Here is an 18082-nt window from a genome sequence, read left to right on the forward strand (position 1 = left end):
AATTAAATGTCCAGCTGGATAGTTCTGCAAGAACACCATTGACTACACATTTACCTAAGGGAGTATCACCAGTGGATGCATAATTCTCCAATCAGTACACACTTGCACAAGAGGATATTCCAGGTGATGATTGCTGCTAAAGTATTCCATTCACAGTTCTGCCAGCAGGAGGCAAGGGGTCCTCACTGCGCGGCCACAGAGGGGTCATTTTAATAATAGGACCTGAGAGGAAGCAACAAAACTGCGAGAGGACAGCATTGGTGGGGTGCAATCAGTGGAATTAGCCGGTTGGCTATTATGTTTTCCGCCTCCGTGCTTCAGATAGATATCTAACAACATTTCTGTTTGATGCAACATGTTTTGATGAAAAACGTTTGTTTTTTTTAATAAGAGGCAGTGGAGTGTCGCGTGGATGGTGGACATAAGCTCTCGATTTCTGGAGTCTTTCTTATCACAGCCACCCTAGACAGAAACCAGCTTCTGGGTCCGTTAGAAGTCATTTTGCATTCAGCAAATCCAAGAACCGCCTCCCCCCCTCGTCTTCTCCTCTCCCTTCGCTGCTCCCGCCCCGTGCTGACTCCCTCTCTCGCTCTCTTTTGCACACACGCAGCCTGTCCGGTAGGATGGGACCAGACCAGTAGCCACATATCCGTGCACGCCTGACCGCTAGTCTACTTCCTGGATGGAAGAATGGGACATTTCCAGCACCACTTTTCTGCTTCGGGCTTCGTCTCGCTGACGCCGCGGATAATCACTTAATAATGACCGCATGTAGTCAATATTATTCGATCACTTTTTTTCTCTCCCCCCTTGCTTCTTCCTCCTGTAGTTAAATACCGCGATTGATCGCCGATTGACCTCGCTACACTTCGGGAATGTCGCTATCTGGAAGCCCGCAGCTGCACACACGGAGGAGTCCAACAACAGATTTTGAACTGTTTTTGCACAGCCATAGCGTGCGTAACGTTTTATTCCTCGAAGCTAAGAGCAGCCTGTGCTCAGACCGGAGGCGAAAATTTTTGTCTTTTTAAAAAAGGAAAAAAGGGGGGAGGAAGAAAAAGCAGTGACTGTGTCCTGACCGCCAACCATTACTTTGATGCTCTGCCTTCGTGGCCACTGTGCCAACTTCGTTTTAGCTTAGGTGGTGTGAGTGTGAGTGATTTCTCTCTCTCTCCCGCTTTCTCTGGTTGTTCTCTTTTTTTTAAAGAAGAAGAAAAAGACAAACTTTGTCACCCGTTGCCTTCTTGCTGCTCTCGATGAGTAGACTAACATGCGGAGAATACGGGAACCGAGTTACTGGTGGATTTTATCCTTAATGTTTTTAACCTTGCCCAAACACAAAGACTGTCAGCCTGGTAAGTACTCGCAAACACACGCGTTAGCTATCATTTTTATTCAGCCCAACTCCTCCGGTGCCTCGCGCTACAGTGTTAGTTTAGCTCCCCCCTTTTCTTTTTTACCCCCTCCCCTTATATTTTCAAGGGTAAACGGATAAAGGTTTTGCTTGTGGAGATGAAGGGTAACGTTTAGCTTAACGGTTTCAGGGCCGAGCCGAGTTCAACGTCCAGCCGCCGAGACGTTTAGCCTGCGTGATTTGTGTGCATGTTATTGATTAAGCAGCGAGACTATGGCGCAAAGTATCCCTGCGTTAACGCCACACTGAACACTCAAGCAGAGCCGGTTCTAGTCTCCGAGCTGCCGTTTGACCCTTTTCCCTCGTTAGCTGGCTAGTCGCACAGAGCGATTCGGAGTATATGAATGTATGGAAATGCACAATAACATTCCTGGAGGCACTCTTGTGGCTATACTTTATGCCCGGTGTTTCCACGTTGGTGTTTTTTTTCCTTCTTCCGTTGGGTTACGAAGATTGATTTATCCGGGTGCCCTGCAGTTTTATCGCGGGGTTAATAAGTTATTTTACAGACGCACAGTAGTTGTGCTTTTAGTTTATGTGGCGGTATATTATGTGCTTTTCCTCGCTGTCATGTGCGTAGGTAGAGGCGAGGATGAGGACGATAGTTAGCGCTGTTGGTTCGTGGATGGATGTGCATGTATGAGAGGCGATTAATGCCACTGGAGTACGAATGCAGGTCTGGATTGTAGGCTGCTTGTCCTGTGCAAAAAAATAAAAGGAAAAGAGACAGGGATGACTAAATATTGACGTTTTTAAGCGTTTAAGGAGTTGTATCCGTTGCCACAGCTGTTTCAACCATCCGTTCAGTATGTTTTATTAAATGTGGGGAAACTGACAAAATGTCATGGGTTGCTGAGTGTGGTGCAACACTGGGTCTTGTGGTGAAGCCTGTGTCCCTTTTTTAAATGTTGTTTTCCCACTCGAAGTGCTCTTTGTGGTTGGGGGGAGGTTGGACTTCATTTAGATTCAGGAATCACAGAGGAGGCCGAGTGAAGGCTAATGCTGGGTTTGAGGTCAAATGTCAAAGGGATTGTGATTAGGTTTTGATTTATATCCCCTTTAAGATGGATCAAAACAATCAGTGGAATGACACACTTTAAGATATTGAAGGTTTTTTTTCCCTTTTCGCTTCATGACCCCTCAGATTTATTGATAGGGTAAGGATGATATCTGTATTGTATACCAGGCCAAGAGTGATGTCGATTTTACAGTTAAAACAGCTGATGTAAGTTTTAAACACATGTCTTATGTTTAAATTTTTTATTATGCTCCATTAAATTGTGATGGGTAGGGGGTTAACTAAAATCTGATTTTTTCAGTGGTCAAACTGCAACATGAAAATATGTTTCTTAACAACAGCTGTATCTCTGGGAGTGGTGCATTGCAATGTTTGGCACCTGTAAGCCAACATATGCCAAGACAGCTGCTCATAAATGAACTGATTGGACTAGAAGTAGGTATTGGACAAAGAATGCATCTGTAAGCTGACACCAACATTTCAGTTTCCTGGCAATTTGATTTATGAGCGTCACTTCTTCATCACTTCTGTTGTTAGTGCATTAACAAGTGGATAAATGTAAAGTGAACGAAAATCACCAGATAGTGGCAGCTAGTGGGGCAAACGAATCGGCTAATTGACATGTTAATAAGGTTAACACGATAGTATTGAATGACTAACCACATAAATGAACACCATTCCCCTTTTTTCCCCTTTCAAATGTTTTTTTTCTTCAGTTACTCAGCTTTCATCATGAGGATAATTGGATAATTTTTCTACTGTATGATATTGTGAGCATTGTTACCCTTTTATTCCCATACTTAAAGGTATTTAAAGACACAGTACTAGGTGTCATATATCCGAAATGTAGTTTTTAGTGCTAGTGGAGTTATGATTCTCATTGCCCAATTTGATACCACGGACAAAAAAAGAGACAAACAAAATGAATATCCCTTGTCATTAAACATTAACTCCTTTATTTTAAAATCATTTCAAATCAGTAAGATGGTGGTCGAAGACTGTTTATTTTAAAAATATTAACATTATATTTTATTTGATGGGATACAGACTGAAATTTAAGGATCGTTGCTGGGTAGCCTAGTAGCGTCACAATGAGTTACAACAATAGTTACATTAGCTTAAGCATTTCTTTAATGTTAGCCATTGCAAACAGTTCAGTCTTATGAAATGCGGCAGATTTCACAACGGCAATGCCATCAGCCTCAAACATTTCAGGATCGCTACACAAACATGGATACTGCCTTTCTTATCAGCAAACTAGCTAGAGCTAGTTGCCATCTTTCACAGGTGGTTTTTGGTGTGCTTGTTGGGCTCGGGGTGTCTCCTCCTTCTTCTTCAATATGAAACAATGGGTTAGAACAGTTGTAGGTGTATTCTGCCCCCATCAGTTGCAGAAGAATTGCAGCCTTGGTACCTATGTTACTTAAAAAAACCAACCCCAAAACAAAACCAATGAGTAGCGTTGCCTTTTCAGAATTATTGAAAGATGTTGTAAGTATCGGTTCTGGTGACATCCCTGTTCTGTCTTTACAGATGTGGTTCATAAACAGCTATTCAGAGATTTAAAAACTCATAAACAGACACATTTTTATACATTCCACCATCATCTGTGCTGTAATACATAAGCTATTTACACATATGTCCTCCAGAAAATGTGGGAAAATCAGGGACAGGTGTGAACTTTTAAATATATGTAACACTCAAAAGGACGTTCTCTACATCAGATTTATTCCCAGTGGTGGAAAATGCAGTTTGATTTTTGTCAAGGATAGAGCATACTTGAGGCAGGACACATGACGACCAACGATTTATGGAAATTCTTTAAACTGGCAGGGTAAAAACCGTTTAACGATTTGGACATTTGCATTCGGCTCCCTTGGTGATGTCAAAGGTCAAAGCTGCTGTGCGTGCATGAAAATGGCTTCGCTGTACAAGCATATTAGTGTCTGATACTGTTTAATGGATCCGCTCCTGTGGCACCAATCACCCTCTATAGGAAAGTAGCAGTGATGTAACACTTGAGAATGGTTCCTCTCTGCCCCCCCCCCCCCCCCCCCCCCCCCCCCCCCTTGCCCCAAGATCCTTCAGTTCCACACTTCCATATCCTCATGTGCTCAGTTAGCTGTTTTATTAAGTAGTAGCCTGAAAAAAGGCCCCAATTTTCAGTGTCTTGAATATGGAATGCCATCAGGATACATCATTTCTAAATAGTTAAAACGGTTTCTTGTGTTTTGGCAATAGCCATACACCGGTACCAGCTGCACTTTCTTCCTCTCTTCTCCCTCCAACAGGGAGTTGACACATACACCATAGTGTCCACACGGTCCCACCTCCTCTCCCTTACTCACCGGCCTCTACATCTTTATGTATATATCATTCATTGAAATTCAAAAGTCCTTTGCCATCGTCAGCCCCGTGGTTTTACAAATGGCTTTGAATATCAGTTCCTGTGTCGTGACAACACTGTTGTTTCAAAAGACGGCATTAAGACCGCACCGGCTTACTGAGAAACCACCTGAAGTTGGGGGAGGATAAGTCCTCCAGTTTCTCTCAGCTGTGTTCTTCTGCTATTCTTAGGCTGGTTTACAAAGACGTTACTGCCGAAGTTAACGTGAAAGTATGAATTTTAAAAGGTTAAGAGAAACTAAAAAAAAAAAAAGGATACAAGATTTAAACAAATGGCTGTCAGGGCCAATTTATTTTCATGATAACCTATGCAGATTTTTTTTCTTTGGATACAGAGGCAGTTATGCATGTCTTTTCTCACTAATGCAAGCACCATGACTCCACCTCCACCCAAAATGTAATTCTCTTCAGTAAAACGGTGCATATAAAGACTTATAAGAAGATTATTTACTATTGTGTTTTTAAAAAGAAACTGTATGGTGTGTGGTTGGACTTGCACCTCTGCATCCATCATAGGAATTGCTCACTGGTAATTATAGAAATTCACTTAAATATGTGTGTAATACAGCCTTGCGATGCAGCTGTGGAATAATTGGTTACACGGGGGGAAGAGGAGAAAGGACCTTTTAAAAGATTTAAAAAATAACCATGTGCGGATTAATGGAAGTTTTCAAAGGTATTGAATTGTAAAAATTGCCCTTTTCAAATAACATCATTGTTGCCTGCTGCAAATAGAATAGTACCGAGCAAACAAATTATTAATCTAATTAATGAGGTCCTGATATACCGCTGGGCCAGCAGGATGCCAGCTGTCTGGACATCACTGAAGCTGGCAACAGCATCATTATCATCAAGGTCCTCGGTATTTTTAATTTTTTTTTCTGGCTAGCTGGTTCAGTATGTACAGTACTGACACCACGTCTCAAAACGGACTCTCGTGGTTTTTAAATAGCATCAGTAACATATGCTCATTCTCAATCTTTGATGGGCTCAGCGCAGTGTTATCTGTTGTCTCTCCACCAGCTGCCTGTGCCACCCACTAAATGCTCCGATGGGGAAACATTGCAACTGTAATCACTTTTCACTTGTGTGCAGCGTGCAGATAACTCGCTGTTTATCCCTTTGCTAGTGATGCTCATCCTTTGCTTATTGCTTTTAAATTTAATGACTAGCTTATCTGTCATTCTAATTAGATTTGGGGGGGGGGACCTTAAAACAAGAACGCAGTATTGTTGGTAAAAGTATTTGAACCGTGATTGTTTGAACTACGAGGGAGCCAACTTAGCAACCGCCAACCATTGTGGTGTGCAGAAAGCACCCCATCGTGTAACCTCTAACTGATCATCTGTGAAAAATGTTCCTCATTTACCTGTGAAATGAGCTACCTTTTTATTATTCCACAGTTTCATGTAGAATTTGTACTTGCTATTAAGAGAGTCAGTTTTGTTTATGCGGCAGCACAGTTGGAATAATAGGACAATTATGTTAAATGCAGGACATTTAAAGGACATTTACTTTTTTTTTTTTTTTTTTTTTTTAAAAGAAGCCGTTACTTTAAAGGGATTTGAGGACAAATGAGACTGACTTTCACAAACATTTGAGGAATCGTGTCGGTTTTAAGATGAATTTTTCTTATGCATGAATATATTATATATACTTTTCAGTTTCAGTGCTAATGTTGCACACACACATTTTGTGCCTGTTCTCTGTTCTATTTCGATTCTGTTCTGTTTTCTATTTTAGAAGCGTTTGGTCATGTACTGAAAATACCAGACATAAGTTTTCTGTGCGCCTGGAATAGTCATTGTGAAATGAAATTGAAAGGCACTCCATCATATTCTCATATGTGAAAATAATTCCAAGAAATGCTGAAAATCCAATCAGGGCGCAAGATGAACTTTCCCCGTCCTAGCACTGGTGATGCCAACTTTCAGTGAGTCGCCCCTGCGCGTGATTTCATTTGGTGCAGTGTGGTTAGTCAGCCTTATGTGCTGTCCTAATTGGTCTAATTTTTCACTGATGTAAAGACTGACAGTGACTCAGGACTTGATATTTGCGAAGCATTTTAATCTCTGGGCTAGGTTTCAGTGCCACGAGCACTGGCGGGCAAAATTGGTCATTTTCTATTATATAAATTGTTACATTTAGATGCATATAAAACGAAGCGTGTACTTTAGTAACCATTGAGAGGGATTGGGTGGAGCTCGTTGTTTTGAGCCATTTAAAAGTGAGATTTTATGTAAAGGTGCAGTTGTAGCCTGAGGTTTTTGGTTCCATGTTTTGGCAGCTGGTCCTGTGAGCCTGCACAGTAGTGCATTTGAATCCCTCCCTTTGAAACTGAAACTCCTCAGATTTATAAGAGAAGAAAGTGAAGACAAGAGCAAAATGGCAGTGTGGAGTCCATGGTGTGTTTCAGCTCAGTGTGAGAGGATGTACTTCTTGCTTCCCGTTTCACCTCACGAGAGTGTGTCAGCTCATGGTTAAAAATTTAGAGTTGCCTGCAATGGACAGGTAGTATGTATAGACACAACGTGGCATTCCGCTTACACACTGCTTCGCAACTACTTTGCTACCACTTGTGATTATTTTCTTCTTCAGTGGCTCAGGGGGGTCTTGCTGCCAGCCCCTGCACCCGGTCAGTTTTATAAACCCCCAAATTTTATAAGTCAGGCCTCCCTTTCGATTTCTACATCCTTCTCTCTCTCTCTCTCTCTCTCGTTCTACTTCTTATTGTACACCTTTTTTTTCCTTTTAAACTTAAATGGTTATTGACCGCTTCATCTTTTGAACACAGTAACAGCTAAATGCACTGTTTCGTGCGTCATTGTGTCAGTGCTCACACTGGTTATGAAAGTGTAGGCAGGGAGAGGGCCGGTAGGGAGAGGCCAACTGAGCTAGTGAAGAATAACCACAGTGACAAGCGCTGTAGCTGTCAGTGCCAGAGAAGCACCAGACAGGCCTAAGATTATCCAGGGTTTTTCCTGCATAGGAAAACGGCAACAACAAAAACATACGAGCACCCACCAAAGAGGTTTTGTCCTTGTACCAAAAAAACAAAAAAAAACAAAAAAAAGCCCACACCAAGGACTGGGATGAAAACTATTTCAACCATGTTTTTTTTTAAGGTACTCCAGGCTCATTACCATAACTATATGCTGAGCAGTCATGCTGAAGTGTTTAATCACCACCTGGTGCTTGTGCATTTTAAGCTGGGGTGACCCTGTCCTGATGCACACATGTAACTAGGTTTATGTTAAATTGGCTCAATCCAAAAAACCCCATCCAACACTGGACACGCTAATCTTGACAAAGCTATTCAGAGGAAGCTAATGACTCAGTCCTATGAGTAAAACTGGGAGGACAGCATCCTTGTTGCATCTACAAAAAAAGTAAAAATAAAAATAATAAATGGTGGATGGTGATTGTATTAAGTTAAAAATGTTTCCCGTTCTCTGACCACTTGAAAATTGTGAGGACTATAATGGTTGTCCAGAGTTTGTTGATGTCGCGCACTCACAACCACTTTTGATTGCAAGCTGGTCGACCAGGTCGCCTGAAAGGAGACGATATTTCTACAAACAGTTGCCATCTCACTTGGACTGACTGCAATCACTCTGAGATTGTAGAAGGTTTGCAAATACTGGCTGTCTAAACTATCAGTGCTGACAGATTACCAACATTTTTATGTTAAAGTGGGCTTTCTCCTGTGGAAAAGTACCAGCACTAACACACTGTGTGCATTCTGAAGCAGAGAAGCTTTGCTGCTTCTCAAAGAACGAGCAAGCAAAATACATGTTTACATTTAGAGCTCCCCCCCCTACACATTGTTTAATCAAACATATTGAATGTGTTTCCTTACTTGTGGTTTATTAAGTAAACTGGTTTGTTTAATAAAAAGATAATGTGGGTTTCAAAGCCCGCATTATCTGCATTCCTGGTAGCTGGGGTGTTTCTCTTCCCTGCCTTTTTTAGGGACGTTATTGTTGATTAACTACCAGCTGTCAATCTGTGGAATCTGCTCATTAAGTGATGACTTATTGACCTCGTTTCTGGGTCCAAGCTGCTTCTGAGTTGGAGGAGGCTTTTTAATGTTGGATTTTTTTTTAAGTGTGCTGCAGTGCTTTGTCTCTTGTGTTTTGAGTAGACACGAGCCCTCCAAAACTACTCAGTTGTCATTCTCAGCCTCTACAGCTTTTTATTAGCACTCTTCATACGCAGCATGTCTTTAAGCTAAATTTTTTAAAAACACAGGGTGTACACCACAGCCTGTGTTCTCTCAGTGTCCCATGCGCACACGTTTTCCTTTTACTCTTTAGGAAAGAATCACTCTCGCCAAACTAAGAGGACATTAAGCTTAGGATCAGAACTTTTATATAGCAAGTAATCCAAACCATGCAGCATCGTATTAATGACTAACCTTGTGTTGTGAATGGGGTCGTCTCAGTTTTCTTGTCTGAATTTTTCATTTTATTCTTCTTGCCATATGATGTTAATTGTCTCTGTCAATCAGGAATCAACGTGTACTTTCGTTGAGACTGTATTAATCCTCATCCTGTGTTTTTCTCAGGCTAATATAAATATGATAGCATAACTATACTTCTTTGTCTAGCCACCAGGTTGCAGATCATTATTTCAACTGGACCAAATTCGCTAACCCTTTAAATTACACTATATTTAGTTCACCGTCTTCATTGCTCTGTTTAACAAGTGCCATATACATTTGCTGTTTTTTGAAAAAGAAATCCTTTAGTCACGACTTGGTATACCATTGTTTGATGTTAGTTAGCCAAAACTCAGAGGAGATTTGCCACACTGCAGAGCATCTCTGAATGCACAACACATCGAATCTTGACGTAGTTGGGCTACACCAGCAGGAGACCACACTGGGTGCTGTCCCGGTCAGCTAAGGGCAGGAAGCATGTGTTACAACAGTGAAGAATAGAGGAATGGGTCTGACAGGTCTCAGTTAGTGCTGCAACATTTAAATGTGTAGAGTCAGAATTTAATCTAAACAGCACAAAAGCCTGAACCGTTATGGATTTGTATCAACGGTTCAATCTTCTGGTGCTGTGAGGGATATTTTTCTGGCACACTTTGGCCACTTTAGTACCAGCTGAGCATCATTTAAATAGCACAGCCCTACCTAAGTTGTATTGGTGACAATGTCCATCCTTTTATGCCCATCTTGTGATGGCTGCTTCTAGCACGCCATGTAACAAAGCCGGTATTGTCTCAGACTAGTTTCTTGAACATGACAATGAGTTCACTGTATTCTAATGGCCTCCACAGTCACCAGATCCGAATCCAATAGAGCACCTTTGGGATGTGGTGAAGCAGGAGATTTGCATCGTGAATGTGCAGCCGACAAATGTGCAGCAACTCTGTGATGCTATCACATGAATGTGGGCCAAAATCTCCGAGGAATGTTTCCAAGCACATCGTTGAATCTGTGCCATGAAGAATTGAGGCAGTTCTGAAGGCAAAAGGGCGTGCAACCCGTTTCTAGAAAGGTGTACCTAATAAAATGTCTGACTGTAGATCTGAGTGCCAAGGCCAACTCTTGTCCACTCGATACAGCTTCATCGATTTGCAGTTGTGCCACGGCTCTTTTATGTCTCTGTAGTGCTTAATGTAAGTTTCAGAAATGGAGCATCATCGAGCACTCTGTTCTTAGCAACTGCATTTCCAATATTGTTGTCAGTTGCTTTGGGATTTCCTTTTGTTTTACAGGCGTATTGAAGACACATTTGCAGCTCATTTAAAATTGATGTGGCTGGAGACAATTTGTGACTGTTTTACTTCTATTTATTACTTCCACTCCTTTAATTGGAAGTGTGACTGCAGCGTTCCTTCTCCTCCCACAAAAATCGGAGGAAAATTAATAAGAAAAGAGAAGCATCATTAAGTATGAATTTAATTGTTTCTTATAAATATAGGCATCCCCTCCCCCCAACATTTTCTGTCTGGCAAAGACTGATCTGGTGTAAAAACACAGCGAAAAGGCCTTGTGTATTTGAGCTCACTGGCTTCCATTGACACTGAGGGTGAGATTGCCCTGCCTGAAATTGCAGGAATTAATATTGAAGTGGAGAATTTCAATATGAGCTCAACATTCTGGGAAGAGTGTTTATTTTATAAGATAATTACTGTAATTTGATATTAATGGTGATTAAACTGTTTATTTGTGTAACTTATGTTAATCAAGGCAATCAGTCATCACTTCATTACTTGGTGCGTGTATGGTTGACTTCCCTCATTCTTTCAGCCAAGATACTCGGAGCTGGTCACAGTAGCATTTTAATCATTTAGAATGACTCACGGCCACTTCACTCCAAATCATTTCATTTGTCCTAGCAACACCCGACGATGCACGCGCATACACATATGCACGCATACACAGGCGCGCACTGGAACGGACCAGGCGGGTTTAAAAGAAAGGGGGGAAAATGCTGCCGGGGAAACTCGTGTACTTATTTCCTGTGCTTCATGACAATAGTGATTAATGTCCAGGCAATAATGCACTCTCACCGAAGGACATCTACTGCTGCACTGGAGGACTTGGCTATATCAATAAATGTCCTGTGTCCTTCCGTCGCCGTGTCCTCTTTCCCCTTTAAAAAAAAAAAAAACTTGCCTCGACGTGATACCGTGTCGGCTTTACTTACAGCTGAACTGTCTGTCAGTGTTGCCCTGTGGAGAATGGAAACAATGGGGCTTTTTTTTGTGCTGCTTAGTGTTGTGTGTCAACAGACCATACGTATTTCCTTTGTGCACACTTGGTGTGTTTCTCTGCTCTTTTTTTTTTTTATTTTTTTAAATGTGGGTTACATTCAAGATTGTCTTTTTCCGAGGCGAGGAAAAAACAAATTCAAAAGTAGGCTATCTCCTCCACGAGGCTCATTTTCCCTGTCATGAATTATGGCGACAATCACTGAAGATATAGGATTAGGCGGTGCATGTTTTATCAAGCTCAGAGTGCTTGGCAGAATGCAAAATAAGCTTGTTGAATGAGAGTCAAGGTGTGTGTGTGTGTGATGAATTACATTTTAACCTTTACATAAATTATATTCTTGTTATCTTGAGCAACTATAGAAAGCCAGCGCGACATTTTTCTTTTTTTTCTTTGCTAGTTCAAATTTAGGTCACGGCAGGACTTGTGTATGAAATTGTGCGCATCATTCAGCCTTTGACCTTCAACGAGATGGGAAAGTGTTTTATTTGAATGGAAGAGCAAATGAACATTAACATAAGCTTGACATGGTGCCACGTTAGTCTGATTGTATTTATGCCTTCATTTTCACGATTGCTTTTATGGAGGACCACGACTACAAAAATCAAAACCATAAGTAAATGACTTAATGAAAACGATGCCATTAGAAGCAACACAAACTGTTACACGTAATTGTGGGCATTCTTGATTTATGACGTAAAATTTTGGTATTGTTTATTTTGCCCCGTTTTTACAATGTTGACTCCTGGAAACCTATTTGTTTAAGGAGTTTGAGCTGGCTCGGCGCCCCTTGTGCTTTCATCTGACCCAAATCTTTTTGGGCAGACAATCGCCATTGTTGTAATGATGATTAAACTCCTTAAGTTAACACCTTAACAGATGAGTCCCAAGGCTCTTTCCTTTGGGTTGAGAATGAGATCGATGTTCTTTTCAGCCAGAAACCAACAGGTAAAAGGTTCAGGGTAATTGGGTTTTTAACCATCTTCTACTGTGGTGGTCCTAAGCCACTTTTAGGTACATAATATATCATTATTCATAGCCTCCTTTTGGATGTTTCACTCATTCACAAAATGGATATTGTAAGTACCATAGGCTGCTAGTGGGGAAAATTTGGTGTTGGTTAATTTCAGGGAATTCCTGGGGAGAAGATCTGCTGAGTTGGAGGCTTTTTAAGTCAGACCAGGAGTTTAGAGTCTACGCTATCGATCCTGTTGACACGCTTCCCTTTGGGGAATGCAAATGTTTCTGTACTTCAACACAAACACTCCTGGTAGTAGGACCCTAATTAACTAGGGATTTGAATACCATGGCCTTTACGTTTGACATTTCCATATTTCAGAAAGATATTGTTTTATGCTTCCTCAACAAAGACAACTCTCATATTCACCAGACAGTGAAATTTTATGACAACACAGTAAACAGCTGAATTATCGAATATTTATCAAAACCAAAAAAGGAGAAAAAGTCCTTCTGTTTGATCCCTGGATAGTTTGAGCTGCGCTGTCGCACAAATTCTCGTGTGTCCGCTTATCTGTCAAACACCGGCATAAACTGAAAGTGTGATAGCTGCTCTGTGTTATTGTCACAGCTAATCTAAACCTAACAACACACGTGTTTACTGAAGCAGAGCAGATCCATCCCAAGGTAACCAGTAATCACTCAGGGATTGCAGAGATCATCTGTCCCCACGCTTAACAGCCAGCGTCAAGCAGGTGGGAGCTAGCAACCACTCTGCTGCTTCAGCCTCTCAGATCTCAAGACAATCATCTGTGTTGCTGTAATGTTTAGAATTAAATGCTTTGAATAGGCCTTATGGTACCAGTAACATTACCGAGTGTCTTCTTGTTAAAGTGGAAGTTGGCGCTTTGCGATAAAAGGTTAATCATGTATTTAAGCATGTGAATATTCTCTGAATAGACTGACTAAAGTGCTTTTTCCAATAAAGATGATGGCACTTAGGGGGTATTCAGCTTACTACTTGCAAGGCTCACCATTTTGCTGAACTCCTCCACCATATTTGAAGGGTAGCAGTGTAGTGGTGGTGGAGCAGCAATTAGTTGCTTCATAAATTTGTCAATAGATGGAAATTATTATGACAATATTTAGAGAGATGATGGCAAACACTGCCCAGTTTCCAGCTTTATAAATATACTGGGATGGTTGTCGTTCGTGCTTAAGGGATGCTGATGATTGAAATATATCTTGACATCTTTAGATTATGTTAACTTGGAATTTGGCACATGCAGCCACTTTCTGGACCATATCATTCGGTCATAAGAACTGCAACTAAATGCCTGTGCAAGCTGGCTCTAATGCTGTTTCATTAGAATCATTACCTTGAGTCACAGCCAAGTACCTCTCAATTGAATGCTGTTTGTTTTTTGCCTGCTCTTTTATGCTCTGAATCTCTTGTTTATCAGCCTTAAATAGCTTTTTCTACATGTAGATTACATCCGTGCCATGTTGGTTTTAGTGAGTCTGCTGTAAAAAGTCTATGGCGGTCTTTTGATAGACTAACATTGAATGAACAGAAAAGTGCCAATGATTAGGCACCAAAATCACCAAGCTGGTGTATATGAAAACAAGGCCAAAAAAAAGAGTGAATGTCGAGGAGCTGTTATGAGCAGATGTCCTCATTTGTCGTGATTGATATGTTGGCATAGATGACTGGTGCTTTAACAGTCTTGTAATCCCTTTTGGCTAATTAGCGGCCACCCTATTGCAGCATGCCACTCGGATTCCTGTGTAATACCTCCCAAGTTAATCAGCATTTATATATTGTTTGGACCCGTTATGCTTTATTTTTCTCCGTGATCTTAAATCTTAAATTTAAACTGCTTTGGATGCTGAGCCAGTAAGGGGCCACTTTAGAATTCATTAGCTTTATTGCCATTCCCAATAAAACTACAGGTAGTTCTAAGGGTATCTTTTTATTTTTATTTTTCTGAAATTATCTTTGAAATTAATTTTTAAAATTTCTAAGCCAAAATCAATCAGTTTGTAATTACTGGAAACAAGCACTGCAGTTTTGCAGTTAAATGGTAACAATGGGAACAGAGAACTGAGGACGTCTCAGTGTGAGGGAAAAATTTAATTTTCTAAAGCATGTTTATTAAAAAGTGACATTAGATGAATGTGACCAAAGCATGCATCACGAAATCTACGGGACAAGTCTGACCCTATCATGCAGGAATTTTAAGTAAGAAAACTTGTAATTGGAAATGCTGTTCAATGACTGCATGGACTCGTCAGTGAATGGGCTAATGCACACTTCCTGCTGTAGCAAACCAAAGTTTTTCATTAGGATTATTTTACTATATAAAGAATACATTGTAGCGCAGCAGCAGACTGATACACTGTGAATATTTGAGGAAGTGCACGATGGTTGTTGTACACTGCATGCAGGGTGGGGTAAAAACCTAATGAACTGCAAATAGTCGACACTGCATACTAGCGAGGCTACTGGAGAGAGCGTTGGAGATGTATCAAGTGCATTGCACTTCATGGTTTTATTTATCGTTTCTAAATTCAGCCTTCAAGTATTGATTAGAGCCCAACATCAAAAAGCATTTAAAGGGGAAGGGAGGAGGTCTGACTGCTTGTATGGCCCCAGGCAGGCATACAAAGTCTGTTTGGAAGTGATGCAAGGCCCTATGCAGTTGCTATTATTTATGGTTAACATTGAGTCATTTGGCTAGCAACTCGAAGCTTGGGTATTTTTCATCGGTGCTAGGCACATTTCTACAGGTATTTGATTTGGTTCCAAACTATTTAATGAATTTGCACCTCTATTCGGGCAATATTTTTCAACTTGACAATTGTTTTGTAGATGCTTGTCTTTAAATCATCCTCGTGAAGCTATGCCAACATACATTTTCATGCTAGGTTGTCCTACAGTCACTGCGATCAAATATCTGGCCTGGTGGTGTCGGTGTCATGCTCCTAGATGGACCCATTTATATTACCAGTAATCAAGCATCACCATTCAGGAACACCAGTAACGTGCGAGGAGTGTAATGCATCCACCAGAGGCAGCTGAATTTATTTCAGAATCAATAACTAGACAATTCATGCAGGGCTGCACACTGTGTCCTGAGGAATGACCTCATAAGCTCTTGGCACTTAAGTGATCCAATTGCCACATATTGAAAATTGAAAACTCACTTTACACAGTAAATTTTCTTGACACTGTCAGAGCTGTTATGTCCAGTCCTGCCACTGTGTGTGGAGGCACATTTGAGGATGCTTTATTGTAGTCCGTGAAAGGAACAAGCTATAGCTGGTCTAGAATGGGTCGCAGGCCTGAATTTGTTTTAATCTTGTTAATGGTTTTCATCAGAAGCCCTGATGCACTCAATCAGTGAACACTCTGGCTTCTTAATGCACTTAATTCACTGTACTAGCGTTGCCCTATAGATTTGCCTTGTAGATTCAGCCTGGTTGTAAGTGGCAATGTTAAACACTGAATCCCCCACAGGAAGCCGTCCAATTTTAATTCACAAGAGCCGGCTTTGGTCAGACAATAGAACAGTTCTATTCTTTACCGGCATCTAATGAGTAGAGAATAAATGTCAGGATGTGTACTTTGTTCTTTTTTTCCCCCCTTTTTTTTTTCCATTTTCAAGGAAGCCTAAATACACTGGAGACTTTCATCTAGACCTTTTCGCCCACATGCGTTATCAAAGTCTGACATTTGATGTACTGCGTTTCTCACTTATTTCTTGTGGTAAAAGGTTTAACACATGACACACTGCACTGCTCAGGCCTCATCACCTCTAACTTATATAATATTAAAACGCAAGTGACACAGATGTTCACACTATATCTTTCTAATTGGCGAAAAACTGCTGGGAATGCATGCGCATAAACTGCGAGCGGGGAGGCTCGGTGACACGTTTGGATTTGATTATAATGAGATGGCCTTACCCAGTTTTCGCCCGAGAAGTTTACAGAAAAGACTGCAGAGCAAGTGTGGCATAATGAGAAAGTCGAGTAGGCCTCCTTTGCCCTTCCTCCTATTCAGCTTGCTTTGTTGTACAGGTTTCCTAATGAAACGCAAACAAAAAATGTTTTCTGTTTGGGAGGCGGTCCATAATGCACACAATGCTCACGATCGTGTGTGTTTTGATAGCATTCGTATACTCGTGCGAGCTGCGAGTTTTTGTCTCTTCGCCATTTCTGCCCGTCTCTCCAACTCGGCGTGGAGCCGCGTTTTAGGCTTTCAGCACTCTGCGTGGCATTGACAAAACAGCCATGTACTGAATGTGCGGCTGCACTTCCTGTCAAATAACATGATGAACACGAAGCTAGATGGATCTGGACATGTTAACAGATATGCTAATATGCATTAAAAAAAAAAAAAAGAGGTGTCAAGGGAAATTTTGAAAATTTCAGTCGCGGAACAATTTTAGCACCAGACTAATGGGCTTAATTTTACTGTACTACAACTACATTTCTCTTGCCCAAGGATGTCGGTGTCCTTGTTGCTGAAGCTGCTCATTTGCTTTTAGCTGTGTAGCTCTAAATATCTGCATTGGGATTATATTTGTTGTTTTATTATTTCTGAGTTTGATGTCTTAGCCCTAAGGCCTGGCTCCCCGTGCGCCGCATCTTTGGCTGATCTTGGCAGTTCTCGTGTTCCCGAGGTCTTGGTGTGACCGCTTCCCGAGGAATGAGAAACACATGATCTCACAAGATCAAACTCCACTTATTTTTCCCTGCTTCTCTGCTTCACAGTCAGATTGCCGACCTTGTTTTTACCACTGTGGCTTGATGTGGAACTATGCACCGTGCGCTGCGGATAGACTGAGGTACTTGGCATATCAAATAAAAAAAGGGCCATTTGAAATGTACGCATGTTTGGCGAAAAGATATCCGTTAAACAGAAAGTGAAGCAGATGTCCTTCCGTTTGACAGCAGCTGTCTCCTTCAGAATACACATTTCCCTTTTATATAGATAGAGATTTTGCATGCGCGAGTCTAGCCTTTAGACACTCATGATGCCTGTAAAAACGCAGCTCACTTCTCGTGAGTCTGAATTCAGGCAGAATAATATAAAAGTTGTTTAGACTGTAGTTTGTCTAATTAGTACATTTAATTATATGCATTCTCTCTCCCTCTAATTAGGGGGATGGCTGAGAAAATGGGGGCGGGTGAAGTGAAGCTTCCCTCTCCCACAACAACTACTGTCAAAATGTCTGTATGTCGCCGTGTGAATCTAAAGCAGGACAAATGTGGAGGAGAATATGAAAAATGGATCAGTGCTGACGCACTCGTTGGACAGTATCCACTTCATTCAAACACATCGGCACATCCATTAGGGGCTATGACGGTGATGCAAAATACCTTGCTCGAAGTGCGCACTTTTCTGGGATGTTATTGTTGCCAAAAGGTGTTTTTCTTATCTCTCTCTCTCTTTTTTCTTTCTTTCTTTTTTTTTTTTTTTTTTTAAAAAGCTCCTGGTGAAATGGTGAGGCAGACACACACTATGTTAATGAAATGGTGCAAGTGAGCC

At 41.2% G+C, this 18082-nt stretch overlaps 1 protein-coding gene across 1 annotated transcript in view; it reads left to right on the forward strand.

The window, feature by feature from the left end:
• The first annotated feature begins 421 nt into the window (after positions 1–421).
• Positions 422–18082, forward strand: part of ca16b (carbonic anhydrase XVI b) — a 111833-nt gene continuing 94172 nt past the window's right edge. Inside the window, exon 1 of the mRNA XM_084928892.1 lies at positions 422–1355. Coding sequence (XP_084785018.1) covers positions 1271–1355 — 85 coding nt within the window. The 5' untranslated portion in view covers positions 422–1270. The remainder of the gene's footprint in view (positions 1356–18082) is intronic.

The sequence above is a fragment of the Perissodus microlepis genome, chromosome 5 (assembly GCF_051167445.1).
Source record: "Perissodus microlepis isolate ML-2025 ecotype Zambia chromosome 5, ASM5116744v1, whole genome shotgun sequence".
In the NCBI taxonomy this organism is placed as follows: Eukaryota; Metazoa; Chordata; class Actinopteri; order Cichliformes; family Cichlidae; genus Perissodus; species Perissodus microlepis.